At 41.8% G+C, this 15,736-nt stretch overlaps 1 protein-coding gene across 3 annotated transcripts in view; it reads right to left on the bottom strand.

The window, feature by feature from the left end:
* plcb1l (phospholipase C beta 1-like) overlaps window positions 1–15,736 on the bottom strand; it is a 110,552-nt gene that overhangs the window by 44,024 nt on the left and 50,792 nt on the right. For all 3 annotated transcript variants that reach the window (XR_011691101.1, XM_071478782.1, XM_071478781.1), the window contains exons 4-7: window positions 6,928–7,068; window positions 5,309–5,388; window positions 2,721–2,774; window positions 727–802 (exon numbers count right to left, since the gene is read on the bottom strand). Coding sequence is in view for 2 of the 3 variants with exons in the window: in XM_071478782.1 (XP_071334883.1) it covers window positions 727–802; window positions 2,721–2,774; window positions 5,309–5,388; window positions 6,928–7,068 (351 nt within the window). In the remaining variant the exon portion in view is untranslated. The remainder of the gene's footprint in view (window positions 1–726; window positions 803–2,720; window positions 2,775–5,308; window positions 5,389–6,927; window positions 7,069–15,736) is intronic.

Below are 15,736 nucleotides of genomic sequence, written 5' to 3'. Positions count from 1 at the left end.
AACAGCAAATCCCACCAGGCCTTCATACAGCAACGTGTTTTTAGCTCCCGCTATCTCTCCCTGTGCTAATTATGTAAAACTTGTTCTCTGTGTGTGTGTGTGTGTGTGTGTATTTGTATTTCTGTATGTGTTTTTCTGCTTGTATTTGGAAGCCATTTATTACAACTGCAATGTGTCTGTTCTCCTGTATGTGCATATGTCTCAGCGTGTGTTCAGAACTGCATTAAACAGCATTTTCCCACTTTGTAACGTGCAAATTGCTTTGCTACTGCTGGAATACAGAGATTGTTTGCTGTGTTGGAGGACTGTTTACATCTCTATGCATGAGGATGCAGGTTCTCTCTGGTGATATGTGAGAGCGGTAAAGATAAAACAGCTTTTGTCATCTCTATTGCTCCCACTGGGTCTATTTGTTTCATTACAACCAAGGCTAAATCAGTTCTGAATGGGAAGTCATGCAGACATCCAGAAAACAAGACTCCAAACAAATGAGCAAAGCAGCAATCAGTTGCTGTTTCAGGAGAATAGAGAATGAGCTCAGTGATGAGAGGACACACTGATGGATGGATGGAGAAGATGAAAGAGCTTGGAGGCTTGGAAACAAAGATAAGAGAAGCAGAGGGAGATAGAGGAGGAGAGACACAAATGGGAGGTTCAGAGACAGATGAAATACAAGGAGATAGCAACACTGGAAAAAGAGGGAGCTTCAGTATTTTGGTGTCTCACTCTGCCAGAAGGGAGGTTACAGCTTTCCAGGGCTGTCTCCACTCGCTTCCTGTCTGAAGAGTACATCCTGAAGATACTGTGGGGGACAAAGAAATGCAGCCTTATGAGTAATCAGAGAAAAAGAAACACAGAGAGAAGAGTTTTCACTCTGATCCTCTGTGTCAAACTGCTGAACTTACAGCTTTTAATTGAAGGATATCCTGTGATAACAAATGAATGGAGAGGAAGGAATGAAAAAACGGGAAATTAAACAAACATGTGGCAAGTGAATGAGAATGCAACCACCACGGAGAAATTTTAGTTTGAGAGACAGAAATGAGACACAAATCATGTCTATATGAAAAATTAAAATGTAATTTATCCAGAATGACCGGAAGGTTATACAGTGATGTTTCCTATTTGTTGACACTGTCGTAGAAAGGTGACGATTTGACTTTGATTTATGTACATTTTCTGATGCTGTTAAATCAGGTGTTTCTAATATTGTGTACACACACCTTTATAAATAGGCAGCATCTCAGCAGAGGTTATACATGTGCACACATGTACCATGAAACATATTCACTGTAAGAACAGCTTATTATCAAATATGAATGTTATGTACAATACAGAGTGAGCTGATTTGATTACTGCTGTTCACACACATCTGAACTCCAGACTAACAGGATATGTCCATGAAAAGTGATGTTTGTAATTCTTTATAAAGACAATATAACCACAAACATGTTCATAAAGCTGAGCTCATGATGTTGCATCCACAATGTTGTCATTTCTTGTTGTCATTATAATCATCATCATCATCATTATCGTTGTCATGTTGCAATTTCTAAGACAGTGGTTGTAATTCCACAAACACTATCTCAACAGTTGCCAAACTAGTGTTTTCTCTTGCATAAATAAACAAAAGATGAGCAGATTAGATGTTTCCTACTTCACTATATGTACAACATAGGTATCATATTGTTGTTGTTCTGTTAAAACCATGCATCTCCAGTGTCACATTTTCACGGCGTAAGAAAAACAGTCCTGTTTTCGGGTTTGTGACACTACATTTTTCAGATAATCCTCTGGGTTTTTGAGTTATGTATTTTTTATTTTTTTTTTTTTTTTGGAGATACATGGTTTCTGCTAGACAGTGCAGGATATGCTGTCCTGCCTCATCTGTCATTTTGAGTGTAGAGGGAGACAGTGCTTCTGTGTGGCTGAGCTGCCGTTTTACTGTATATAGACAATAAATGTGATTTACTACAATGAAATCCAGTGTTGTTACAGCTACCACTGGCTGTTTAGGTCTGTTTCCGCTGGCCATAGCCTGTTTTAATTACACGCAGAGGTATCTATGAGCAGATACTGTATGCTCTGTGGGAGAGCAGAGTCAAGCTGACATTAGTCAAGCTGACATGTCCTCCCAGCTAGGAGGTTAATTCCCTAAACGGCAAGGAGTGTCTCTGTGCCTCTCTGTGCTGACACCCACTGCTTTCCTCTGCGGCTCTGAGGGAGGTTATCGCAGAAGTTCACTGTTGCCTGCATGAAAGCTCAACTTGACTAATGGAGATGGAGAGAGTTGGATTTTTCAATGAGCTGATGACAAATGCGGAGATGAATGAAATGGAAACTGAACTCCTCAAAACTGAAACACACTAAAGGAAATTCTCACACACTGGCACACGCACACAGACACATACAAGCACTACACACACAGACAAACCGATGAGGTTTGGGCTCTTAAGAAACAGAGGAAAGGAAAGCAGTTGACATTATGGAGCAAATTTTACTGCAGAGCTGAAGAGTGGTGGAAAGAATATCAGAAGGATTTTGTGACAACAGAAGGGAGGGGTAACATATTCTAATAAATGCACATATATATACACAGAGATAGCGTGTATACTGAAGCGTATATACGCTGAGAGTAACGAGAGAAGACAGAGGAAGCTATGCATTGATCAAAAGAGCAGAGTGGTGGCAGGGGAGAGAAGGATGAATCAGAGACTTACTTCTTGACAGGGATTCGCCCCTCAGGGTTGAGCTGCAGCTTCAGCCGAGTGTATCTGCATTGGACAGAGCACACGCCTTACACAACATGTAATCAGCAGTTTGTCTGTGTGAGTAATGCACTTGCTCACATTTAATTTCTGTCGCATGTATGACTGATGCACATAACTATTTGCCATGTCTGTAAATGAGCGAGAGTGCAAATTCACATGAGTGCATGCATCACTGTGGTGAAATACACACATGTAGCGATACAACACCCAGCGACTGACTGCGTGTGTTGAGTTTGTGCGCACCATGAATATTGACTGTGCTCACATGACAGGTTAGAAACGTGGCTAATCCCTGGAAGTCTTGCATCGGCAGCACAGAGCCATGCAGCAGCAACACAGCAGCGCAGAGTGGGCTATAAATAGCTTGGCTGCAACAGGAGCCATCATTACAGGCTGGGCCTTAAGTAGCTGCTGGCTAATAATTAATATCCATTACAGTGTCCACTTCATTGGGCAGGCCGGCTGCCACAGGCAAAGTCACCGATGACTGTAATGGTTAACAGGGCCAGACCGGGCTTTGTCTGAAGCTTTTTTTTCTTCAAAAAGAGAGGGAAAATGTGAGGTGAAAAATGTAAGTGTTGGCCGAGAAAGAGCTAGTTGACAACAGCTGGCATCACTAAGGCTGCATGAGGGAAAGGGAAGGGAGAATAGCATGGGAGTAAGGAAAGAATGAGGGAACGGTGAGGTGTTTCTTGATGCCCTCGTCTGCCTTACAAGTGCCTGCATTATTCATTAAGACGAGTGGGGGAAAACAGATTACTGCATCTGTCTCCTTTCATGTTTATCTCGGTCTTCCACCTATCTTTGCACTCCTCCTCCAGTTAATGCTAACCAAGAAAGTCAGTTTTCATTTCACCTATGGTAATTCAAATACTTATTTCTGCACACCCACTTTTTTGGCATAGAATGAAATGCAAAACATGACCAACAGAGCGATAACAGGTCAATTCCCAGTTTCCGAACATCAGTCACAGGTCAGCCAATCATATCTAGTGCATTTTCAATCCCAATTGTTGATGCTCAAGGCAACATAATCCAAGGAGTGTCCTTAGTTCTGCTGTATTGACCTCAAAAGAACATCATGTAGCAAGCAGGCATTTGAAGACATGTTGGGTTCTGATTTGTTTCCTGTCGCTGGGAACACAGCTCGTCTACACTGACCCCCATAAATGCATCGCAGCCTTTGGAGCTAGCGATGAGGATTAACCACATGCAGAGAAACATCAACATCACTTCAGGGATGAGGCCTCCTCATGCTGCAGCAGTGGTATGACGAAGAATTGCCGTATTTGTAAGCAAGCAGTGTACAACAACTGCTGCTGTGAGAAACCAGCATGACTGTGAAACCTGCTCTATTCAATTCAACTCAACCCTCTGTGTACTATGTGGTCGATGGCCACTTTTATTGTCTCATAAGTCAATTAGCCTCCTTGGGGGTGTGAGTTAATGGCTTCTGTTCACTGATAAACAACAGACAGCTGGGACTTGTCACTAAGCAGAGCCCTGCATATTCTCTCAAAACAGTACTGCAGATTCATATTCAAGTTCACTCTACATCAGCTTCACTCAGTCACTCACTGCCCAAAAAAATCAACTGTGCATCACAGAACAGCGTGTTTGCTCCAATCAGATCAATACAAATGTGGTGCTGTAAGCCGTTATTACAGTTATCATACAGGATCAAGAGGTGGTGTGAGGGCAACGGATGATAAAAACTGTCTTACTGGACAGAGAGCCATTGATGAGGGCAGGGGTGGTTTACATAATAGACTGGAACCGACGCATATGGCCCCTCTTTAACATTTCGACACCACTAGCTCAGGTCAGGAAGCTGAACTGTTTAAGGATCTGCTGATCTGGTCTGCCATTATGTCATTAATGCAACAAAAACATAAGGTAGCGCACAATATACATGCACATTAACACATGTACATGTGGTCACATATGCACTCTTACACTGGGAAGCAGACAAGCCAGCTGTCGGGTTCATGAACTAACACATATTTCCAGCTGTTTTATTTATCCTTCTTCCTTCCTCTCTGTTTTTTCTCTCCTTACTCTCTCCATCAATGTGATGTGAAGTGCCCTTTATACACTCAAACCCTCAGGCAGCCTGGTGGAGCTGTGAAAAGCAACTTCTTTCCTTCTGTGTATGTGTGTGTACTTACTAGTACTTATTTATTTGGGTGTAAGTGTCTGTGTGTATGTTGCAGGGTTTATGAGGTTTTATGGCATACTACGTGCATGTTGCAAGTATGTTTAACACTCGCTGTGTGTAGCTGTACTGTGTACAGAAGAGTGGGAGCACTCATCAAGCTTTGCACAAAATGCCTCATTTGCTTTTTCCTGCAGTTTCTGTTTATATAAAATATAATACATAACTGAGGTGAATGCTTGTGGTGACTGACAATTTTTTGTTTCTAGCACTCCTGATTTTCATATTTATCTTTGAGAAGGAGATTTACATTGTGTGTGTGTGTGTGTGTGTGTGTGTGTGTGTGTGTGTGTGTGTGAGTGTGCGTGTGCGGCTGACATACGCTTTCTCAAGGCAGGCCTCTCTGGACATGTTCTGTACCAAGAGGTTAGATGCCAGGTTGAACAGCTCTTCTGCCCATTCCTGCAAAAAAATGAAACAAACACACACACACACACACACATACACACACACAGACACACAGAGGGAGTCGGTACTCAGTCCTGGTGCAATTTGATGGGCTGCAAAATGTCTGTATATTTTCCATTATTGACAGAATTTTTTGGGCAGGTTCTGTGTCATCATGCTCATGCAGGCAGATGCTCAGACCTTTTTGATTTTAAGAACCGAGTACACTGTGGAGGAAAATAAATTTCCCTCGGAGCAACATGTCTTGCATCTGGATGCTGACGGTGCGTTACTGACAGAAGGCCTTGGAGCACGTCTGTGACCGCTGCACAGAGGGCAGCAGCTGTGCCCTTGGTGCAGAGGGAGCACATGCTGTGGGATTTCCTCCCGGTGAAGTGAGTGCTTGCAGAATTGGGAAATCCCATGTTCACTTTCTCCCTGGGAGAAAAGTTCCCCAACCTCAAAACTCTGTTTGAAGTCTGCTGTGGAAGCAAAGTCTTAAGTCGTCAGAACAAAATTACAATCACGAGGAGTTTTCTGTCTGAGATAAAGACATGAAACCTAAGGACAATCACCTCTGCAGCTATCTCCATTGATGCATACACCCAGTTTAAATCCATGGAGGTATGTCTGAGTTCAGGCCGCAACAGGTTAATTAAGTTCAATTTAATTTGTTGCCAATAGTTTGTTCATATTTTAATTGTAATAGTGTAATTCTGTAAAATTGCATTGGTCACATTTGCCTGTTTCAGCACAAAGACCCAGTGTTTAGTGTTGTCTACTGTTACCGCAGGTAAAAAATTAATCATTCACCTGCTTCATGTGGTGTTGACATGAAAGGTCACTGTGTGATCAGTGTCACTGTTCATCTTCTATAAATGCATAATTTGAATTGTTAAGAGAACTTTGAATGCTGCTATAGGATATGTCTCATTGTTATTAAGATGGAAATTAAAATGACAAGTAATAATAGATTATGGAGGATTTTTATTACCCTGTCCGTCAAAATGAGGGACATCGAGAAAGTCTAACGTAACCTCTGGTTACTCTGGCCAGGTGTTGGGAACAAATGAAGATATTAGTTCATACATGTAGGCATGTTGATGATTTAAAAAACACTGTTGCAGTGATACAGAATACTGATCACATTAAGTGTTAACCCTGATCCAACAAGGGATGATGCCCTCTTCTGAGGTCTAACCAGAGTAGAAGAACCAAGAATAAATGGGACCTTGTTTTAATCCCACATATTCATGACTGCCTGAAAAATAAGGAAGGTGAGATACTGATCACATTGTGGTTACGCAGCCTTTTCGACATTTTAATTAACCTTTGTGTCATTTCAAGCTTTCATTTCAGCAATATATGAACATTGTATTTATTATCATGCATACCTAGAAGATCATTTTATTCAGTTGAAAACCTTTCCAAAGTCTTTTCAGGGAAATGTGCACTGATCCCACAGACACAATGGAACACCCCAGTTAAAACACTGAATATGTCAAAGTTGGAGCAACACAGTTATAACATATATTGCATTTAATAGCGTTTTACCTTAGCTGTCTCCTCTTGGAAAGCCATGAAGTTCAAGTAGGTGATGTTGACCATGTCAGGGCCACTCACCACTGTCAGCATCCTGTTCTCCATCTTCCCCGCCAGGGTGCTGACATCCAGTAGCTCACGCAGCTTGGCTTCCTTAACAATGAAACACAAGCACACACACACAAATAAACAAAATGTGTCATAACCAAGCTCAACTCAAGCAAACTAATAGAAGCCATCAAGCTTTAGGCTTTTCATATCAGAATTTGTTCCATGACATGGCAGCTCATAATTGCAGCTACATACACGCCATGGAAAAAGACACAGTTTACTTTTTTTTGTGGCAGTGAGAGACAGTGCTGCTTTGTGTCACGATATATTTTGCAACAAATCTTGCCCTCTGAATGCACTGAACCGAAACAAGACCTTTCAGTGTTTCGTAGCTCTCACCTCTTGTGAATGCTGATGTGTGTGATTAATGAGAGGTCAGCTACCTCAGGCAGACAGTGTAAGGAGCGAGGTGGGAGGCTACAGTCCCACTGGATCTTTCTGTGACATACAAGTCCCATGTAAGAGGCAGCAAAAGAAAAATAAAAGCAGCAAACAAGGCGGGTTAAGCAGCACTCTGACAGGAGGCATTTTCATTTGTAAACTAATTAAAGGGGCTGGAGGCGTCAAACTGAAATCAAAAGACTGAGACTGCTGGTACAACATGTAGATTTTTAGTAAGAGCCACATAATATCTGCAAGGGATTTATGGTGGTTTACTATCAATGACCCCGTGACAAGTTGCCAAATCCTGAGAGCTTACTGATTTTCAAACTTTGCTTTCCTGCTTGTATTTATTGTGATAAACAGCCTCTGGTCTCCTCACATTTTCATCTCAACTGTGAAGAGCCGCCAGCACACAGCATTACCTTGTGACCGGGCATCACATCACAAGACAAAATGTTTCATTAAAAATAATCAGTGGATTCACTTGCCTGAAGATATCCCATGAGCATACGGTTCTTGCTAAGAAAGATTTTTAATACACGCTTTCACAAATACTGCAAATCCACGAGAAGAAATGATCTCCACCTTGAGCAACGCAACTTTCAGATTTAACTTTAATTCCCTGCAACCTTGATTCATTCAACAGATTCAGCAGGTTAATGAGTCTGCTGTCTGTTGTCTGTTGTACCCAAACACTGGGTGCTGGCAACAGTCCAGTTCACACACAGAAAAACTGAGGAATCTGTACTCAGAGGATGTCATCGTTTCAGGAGCACTAAACCAAACTAATTTTAGCAAATATACATTTAAGCAGCTCTTCTTTGGTGTAAATCATATGAAAACAAACTCTAATGCCTCTGAGGTGTAAGAGAGGAATAACAATGATCTTTTTCTCTCCTTTGCAGCCAAGTACGCTAGTAGCATACAAAATGGCTGCTCCGGCTTAATTATCACAACAAAAAAGCCCTGTAAAGGATTTTGCAGTGAAAGCAAATGAGCTCCCACTAATTTAACCAATCAAACAAAGAGCATTGTGTCCTGTGTCACGCTGATAAATGTCCTCTACACGTCCCTCACGCCCCCCAATCAAATTGTGCGGCTTAGTGGCACCCATTATTATCATGCTGAATTTTTCTGAGGCAATAAATATTCCCTACTGAAGAATCTCCCTTCTGACCGCCTGTCTGTCTGCCTGCCTTTTATATAAGCATTCACAGTTTTTTATGGCTGTGTGGAGAACTATTTTGTTGAAAAAATACATCTTGCTTTACTTTTAAGAAGAGAAGAAGGAGTATTAGGAGAGGAGGAAATATTGTAGGTTTTCAGTCAATGATTTCCAAATAATTCTCTCTAGGAAGTTTAGATTTACAAGATCTGGAGCTCGACCACCAATCAGTTGCACACAAAGTGCTTATTTATGAGAATCCATCGCTGTCAACGTACGTAATCTGAATGCCACCAGTCCCATCAATCATAGCATAAAAAGCCATCGTCAATTTGTTAAAACACACAATGCCAAAGTGCCCTTTGAGAGACGCTTTGGCAGTCTTCCCAAGATGAAAGGCTTCTGAGGATAAATGGGATGACAGTAAGATGCATATTTCATTTATTACAGGGCTTGAACGTCAGTACAATTTGATACTGTTTTGATGCTACTTGTAGCCATTAGCTGAACATACAGCTCATCTCCTCGTGAGCAGTCAGTGCAGGGCTGATCTATGAGGGAGCTGCAGGAACATCAGCTGGAGAAACATCAGCAGTTATGTTGGGAAAGGACTAAGCTGATGTCAAGAAGGATGAAGAGGAAAGGAGAGGAGAAGAGGAAAAGTGAGGTAAGAGGTGAAGAAGTAAAGCTATAAAACGGAGGGATAAAGAGGAGAGAAGGGGGCTCAGCCATGTGAGTGGAATGTAATTTGTGCTGGTGCATTGTGGGAGCTGTTGGAGGCATGCCTGAGGTCCCACTTACCACAAAGATGGGGGATTCAGAGACAAACAAACGGAGGGTGGGGCTAGGATGAGATTTTAAATGATGGTGTGGTTAAGAGGATGGGTTCCTGTTTCACAACATACTTCAGTGTGAGAGTCCAGGACTACTATTTGGAGAGCGTGTGCATGTGAATGTGTGTCATGTATTTGTGTATTCATGCTTGAGAGTATATGTTTATTCAGGCATACATGGTGCACATTAGCAGCTGCAGTGTGTCAGTACAGGATGTCTTCTCAGCCACTTAGCATTCAGGTGGAGCTGTTGCCTGAGGAAATTCACGAACTTCCTCTTCCTGCCTTATAGTTTGTCACAAAGCTGTACCTGTCAGCAGCCATGCACTCCAACAGTGTCACACTCTGCTGGGCACTAGGGAAAGGATTCAGACTGGCAAAGGGAAGTCAGCCACACTTCAGGTCATTAAACCTGCAGCAGGGCAACTGTCTAAGCTCTCTCTCTCTCTCTCTCTCTCTCTCTCTCTCCCTCTCTCTCACACACACACACACCCCTTGGTCTTGGCCACACACAATCATAAATGCACACACATCCACTTGGGAGTACACGTGGATAAAACTGCACTCCAGCAGGCACAAATCATGACACACACACACATATGAAGGTACAGACACAGTCACGTGTGTGTGGGCATAAACACACACACAGGGACATCAGATCAAAGGAAATGTCAATATGAATGATTGATGATGATCCAACTACCTACACACAGGCCACTCAACACTTCCCTTGAATATGCTGCATCACAGATTTCTAACTGTGAACAGTATATCTAAAACTGAAGTCCATGCACTTCAAATTATAGGTGCTGTTAATCTAAGGGACATTATAACCCTGGAGTCTCCCCCTCACCCACAGAGATCCACTTCAAAATCTTTAAAAAGGACAGCAGTAGAGCTGCAATATGAAAACTGTACTAAAACAGAATTAATGATGCCTCACAAAAGAAACACGGTGATTTTTATTTTGCTGTGGCGATACTTCCTGTATTTATGAAGGGCTTCCTTTAAAAAAATGTGCTGGGGCAGTTGAAATAATTGATTAGGTGTCAAGGAAAGTTGCTTTAATAAGTGAACAGTGCCTCCTTCAAATAAGGTGCTGCTGGTGTACAAATTGAGGTGAAAAGTGCTTTTTCTCTCCTTGGTAAACCAAATCTCACAAGACATGCAGTTCACAGCACAGTGCATTAAAAAAAGACATTTTGGTTGGTTGCTCGAGGATGGCTGCACTTTAGTTGACCCTGCTGGGCTCTGTGGCTTTTTGCAATTCACACTGCATATTTTAAAGCATAGGCTCTTGTCAAACAAAACAATGTTTAACAAACATAGAGTTTATAAAATGATTTTAGGGTGTACAGAGGTATAGACACTGGTGGAAACGAATATTAAATAGTGTGGGATTTATGTAAGCAATATTTGACATTTGGAAACTACTGTGTATTACTCCACCTGACCTCATACTTCTACACGCTCCTCATGAATTCCTAATCCCTTCAACTAGCAAAACACCCAATTGCGAACCTCCCAGTCCATGAGAACCACAGGGAGAGCCAAACATAACCTCACCTGAGCCAGAGGGATGAAAGTTATAAATCCAACTTTAACATCAGGATTCAGAAGAGCACATCTTAATGTATGAAGCGATGACGCTGCAGAGCGGCACTGCAGGTTACGAGCAGGGCATCATATCTTCCTGCTGCCGGCTAGCCTTGTTAACTAACAGAGCGGCAAGATGCTGCTGGTGGGGCAGTAACAAGCCTCAGGCGTTGGGCAGTGAATTATGGGACATCAAGCTTGAGGTGATGTGCTCATTCTGCCACACAAATACTATGTGGCAGAAGTGAGTTTTGTCATTTATATGCACTTACAGTATGTGTGCGAATAGATATGTATTGGTGGCTAGATGATGATCTGCCTTAAGTTTACAATAAATTACCTTTATGTTGATTTATTGTCTTGTGGAGGGTTTGTGTAAGTGCGTGCTTTGTGCTGTTAAATGTGCTATCTTGTTTTTCCGCCAGTGTGAGTCAGAATGTACACCCACAGCCAAACTAATCCTAAAACGTCTCCCTCTCCTGGCGATGCAGTCATTTATTTAAGAGGGCAATGCTGCATCTGCAGAGCATGTTTAAAACATTAGCCACATCATAACTTACACAGACAGAAAGCACTGAAACACTGATCCCATTAGAAGAAAGAGCCCCATCTTTCTGGCCAAGCTGAAGCTAAAGCTTCCCACAAATGGCCTTTCTAATCATCCGCACACATGCACGCGCACACACAGACACACACATACAGTGCAGTCACAAAAATGTAGATCCCTCAAGCTGCAGTCTGCACACACAAGTAGACACACTGACACATACAGTACACACTGGAGAGAGTAAGAGTCGTTTTATCCCTTCTCACACATAGGTAAATTATTGTATATGTTGCATGGTCCTTGACAGCAAATGCATGCAATGCAAAGACACACACACACACACACACACACACACACACACACACACACACATACACACACAAACATAGACCTGTCTCCAGGACTTACATTGATTAACATTCATTTCACACTACAGCTCCTGGAGACTTACTCTAACCTGAACCACAAATACTACTTGCCTAACCCCAAACCCCTGACCCTGATCTAACCTTGAAACACATCTTTATCTAATGATTTATATTATGGGGAGTTGCTTTTTGTCCCCATTAGGAAGACATGTCCCCATAATACAAAACAGATTAATGTCCCCACAACCTGAGTAATAACTGAAGCACACATACAAACAAACAAACAAAAGACACACAAACAAGGACACGGGTTTGTGTTACACTTCACACCCTCACAGTGGGGAGCTACAGGATGCTGTGTTTCTGCTACAGGGGGAAACCAAGTAGTTCAGCTTTAAAGTTTTTCTGCTGATCAAACAGCCTGTTTGATTCAGCATCAATAGCAGCAACCTTTCATATCAAGGATGGCAGAGCTGTCTGCTCGCATTACAACTCTGAAGTTTCACATTTTAAACTTCCTCAGCGTGAAAACTGCCTAATTTTTCTATTTTGGGGTGAAGCTCAGCCACTACACAGCGCAATGTGTGTGGACTGAGGATAAGCCACAGCTAAATCACAAATGACTGCATTGTACACACAATCAAAGAACATGAATGAGAGCAGGAGAAGATGAGATGGAAGGTGTGAGGGGGATGAGGAGAGAGTCTTTGATTCTGGGGCATCCATCTCCCTCTCTGCTTCTATCTGCATCCTGCTCTCATCCCCTCATCTGCAAGGCTCTGCACTGTCTCTGCCTGTCTCGTGGTCATAATTCATTTGAGCACCAAGTGTCAGAGGATGCAGACCACCACAGCTTCATGAGGCGGAGAATTGCCCACAAGGCCAGGAGTAAAAGGTCAGCGCTTCATCAGTCAGCTGTCAGGTGATGCATCACTGACCACAGTATGGAACCAAGTGTGCACACATTTGGCTTTGCGTGTGTGTGCCTTGCAATCATAAAACATTCTCAAAAATCTTGGGTAAGGGTTTGCTACTGGTTAAATGTGCCAAACTGATGGTAATTTCTTAAAACGATACTTATTTTCCTCAAGGCCATCTGGCCCTCTTGCCTGTAATACAGCTGTGCTGGCAACTATCCATCAATAAAGCATCAGTAAACACGAGTTCAAGGATGCTGAGCAGTGTGTACAAGCTGTGTAAAAGCTGAAAAACATGTTATTTTGAGAAGATGTTAACCCTCTTAAGCTAAATATTTTCCCTTTATGTTGCGTGTGTTTGATTGAAGGGTATAATAGTTAAGAAGAGAATTCAAGTGAAAATAACAACCTGATTAGAGGAAGGATTGCAAAGCCTTAGCTCATCGCCAGTGGTGATGTGCCATTGGTGCTCATGCATCGAGGTGCAGGTTGAGAAAATGTGTGGGAGGAGGTTGAAAGCTCATATGGACTTAACAATCGCTCATTCCAGCTCTTCAATAGGGGCATTTCATTAACCCCCGAAGCAGTGAGACATGAAACGAGAGACGGAGGGGTGGACAGAGTGGAGATGGAGAGCACATATTGCACCATTTCCAAAATGCCAGCACTTTAGCAATAACCTTCGCTGACAGGCACCCATTTTCATGTCTTGGGAAAGCGGCCTAACATTCACACTCAACGCTTATCATCCCATGATGCACAATGGAACTGAACATCACAGACTTTGAGGGGAAAGTGAAAAATATGTGTTTTAAAATTGCAGTTATACAATCGCTCATTTTATCATGAATAATCTAATCACGAACTGCAGGAACTTATTACAGTAATGCCTCTTACTGATCAGACTTCCTTCCACTGCACAGTTAGACTTCTGTCAGACTTTCATTACGTCTGCAGCTGGACTCCACACTTCACACTGAAATGTATAAGAAAGAAATTCACCGGTTGAGGTGTGTCTGATGTATTGTTACAGAGCTATTCCTAATCCACTCAGTGCACCGACTACACCGACTTACTGAAGTAGAATCTGCAGCTTGCTATTGTGTCTCCATGTTTTGTATAAATGTGATGTTTTCCTTTGTCACACTTATGTCCATTGTAAAGATACTGTTGAAAACAAACACATTTCTTGTAAATGTGATTTTGAATTATGTGCTGTTAATCACAAATCTAAGAACAAAGATTCACGACATCAAAACACTTAAGACATCCACCTACACATGAGTTAGAGGAAGTTTGAAAGCAAGACAAAAGTCACCGGCCCAATATCAGAGTGCTGAAGTCTGACAGCTGTTGACAGCTGTGCCTGAAGCCTGGGCCAGAAAATGGCACAAACTCCTAATTCAGTCTGCCACCCTGCATATAAAAACTCCTGACATCTCATTCAGGCTGCTGTGTCATTGAGGAGAAGCACATTCCTCATTGGAAACATGAGGAATGTTTGACAAAATTTGACTGCAAAGCCTCGATAACTAAATCATCTGATATAACTGTCGACTGGCAGACACTGTCACAAAGAATTGGCCATGGAGGACTTCTCCCCGCTTCTGACGTTTCCTCCGCCACACATTTTTTATTTTTTCAATAACCCGTCTGAGCTGGAGTAAGTGTTTGTGTGTGTGTGTGTGTGTGTATATCTCATCAACTACCACAACATAATTGAAATACCTTCAGTTCCTCGTAATCACTGTAATATCGTTTCATATCATTTTTGAAATAATCTCTGAATGTTTTTCATTTTATGGTCAACATGGCCACAATATTTCACAATAAGACAAATAAGAGAAGAATCTGTCTTGACCGCAGGGCTTTGAAGAGAACATTGCTCCAGAATTGGGGAGGAAATTGGACAATCTGCTTTGCTCTGGCACCGATGTAACATGAGTAGCATATGAGGAGTAGAGACTACTGCAGTTCTGATAATAAGACACCCAGACTTGCAGCCAATATTTCAGCTAATACAAAGCTTTAGAGACCAAATAAAGCACATTTTCGCCACATTTATTACAATGTATTTATATGATGTCTTTTCTCATACATGAAAAATCTGTACTTTTATAATTCTCAACTGATCATAATCAAAAATATAGGTGCTTATCAAACAACCTGTCAATCAGAGAACCAGAAATGACTTCCAATTCAAACTTTTACCTTAATTATGACTAATGAACAATTACTGTGGTGCTCATCAGTCAATATGATTCCAATACGAGTCACGATTTCAGTTGAAATGATTATTTTGGCATTTCATATTCACTGATAAAATTTTTAAATTTTGATGATGAGTTTTTGTCCTGGCTTGTACCAAACAAGCAGGTTTCCTTTATGTCTTGAGAATATGATTTGTAGGCTGGGGTATCTCTGTAGCACCACAACATTTATGGTGTTGGGGAAATGCTCAACAAACAAACATTTAGCTTTATCCAAAATACTGCAGCTCCTGAGATTTTTTGCAGCTCCCGTGATTTGGATATTGCACTTGGACATATTGCAATTTCGTTATATGTTGCATCTCGATTAATTTTGCAGTCCATGTTACATTCACCACTGTTAGTCATCACTGATAAGACCCAATCAGGAGGTGAGGGGGTTTTTCCGTCATCATTTTCAAAGGTCTTCATTTCTGCCCGTCCAGACTACAACGCAAACACAGAGTTTTCAAACAGATATGAGTCCAGCAGCATTTCCATAAGTCTCCATTTTAGGGGCTTGAAAACTCCTTGAAAACAGAGTAGTGTGGACGCCAGACGTAAATGTAGCAAGTGATACATTTTAAAGTATTTACAATGGATATAACCTGAGGCTCAGTTTTTGCTCTCCAATCATCCATATCGCCAGCT

The sequence above is a fragment of the Trachinotus anak genome, unplaced genomic scaffold (genome assembly GCF_046630095.1).
Source record: "Trachinotus anak isolate AG129_WGS33_773 ecotype Australia unplaced genomic scaffold, CSIRO_AGI_Tana_v1 ptg000005l, whole genome shotgun sequence".
NCBI classification, from domain to species: Eukaryota; Metazoa; Chordata; class Actinopteri; order Carangiformes; family Carangidae; genus Trachinotus; species Trachinotus anak.
The sequence above is the reverse complement of the archived record's forward strand: the minus strand, read 5'-3'. Positions and strand labels throughout refer to the sequence as shown.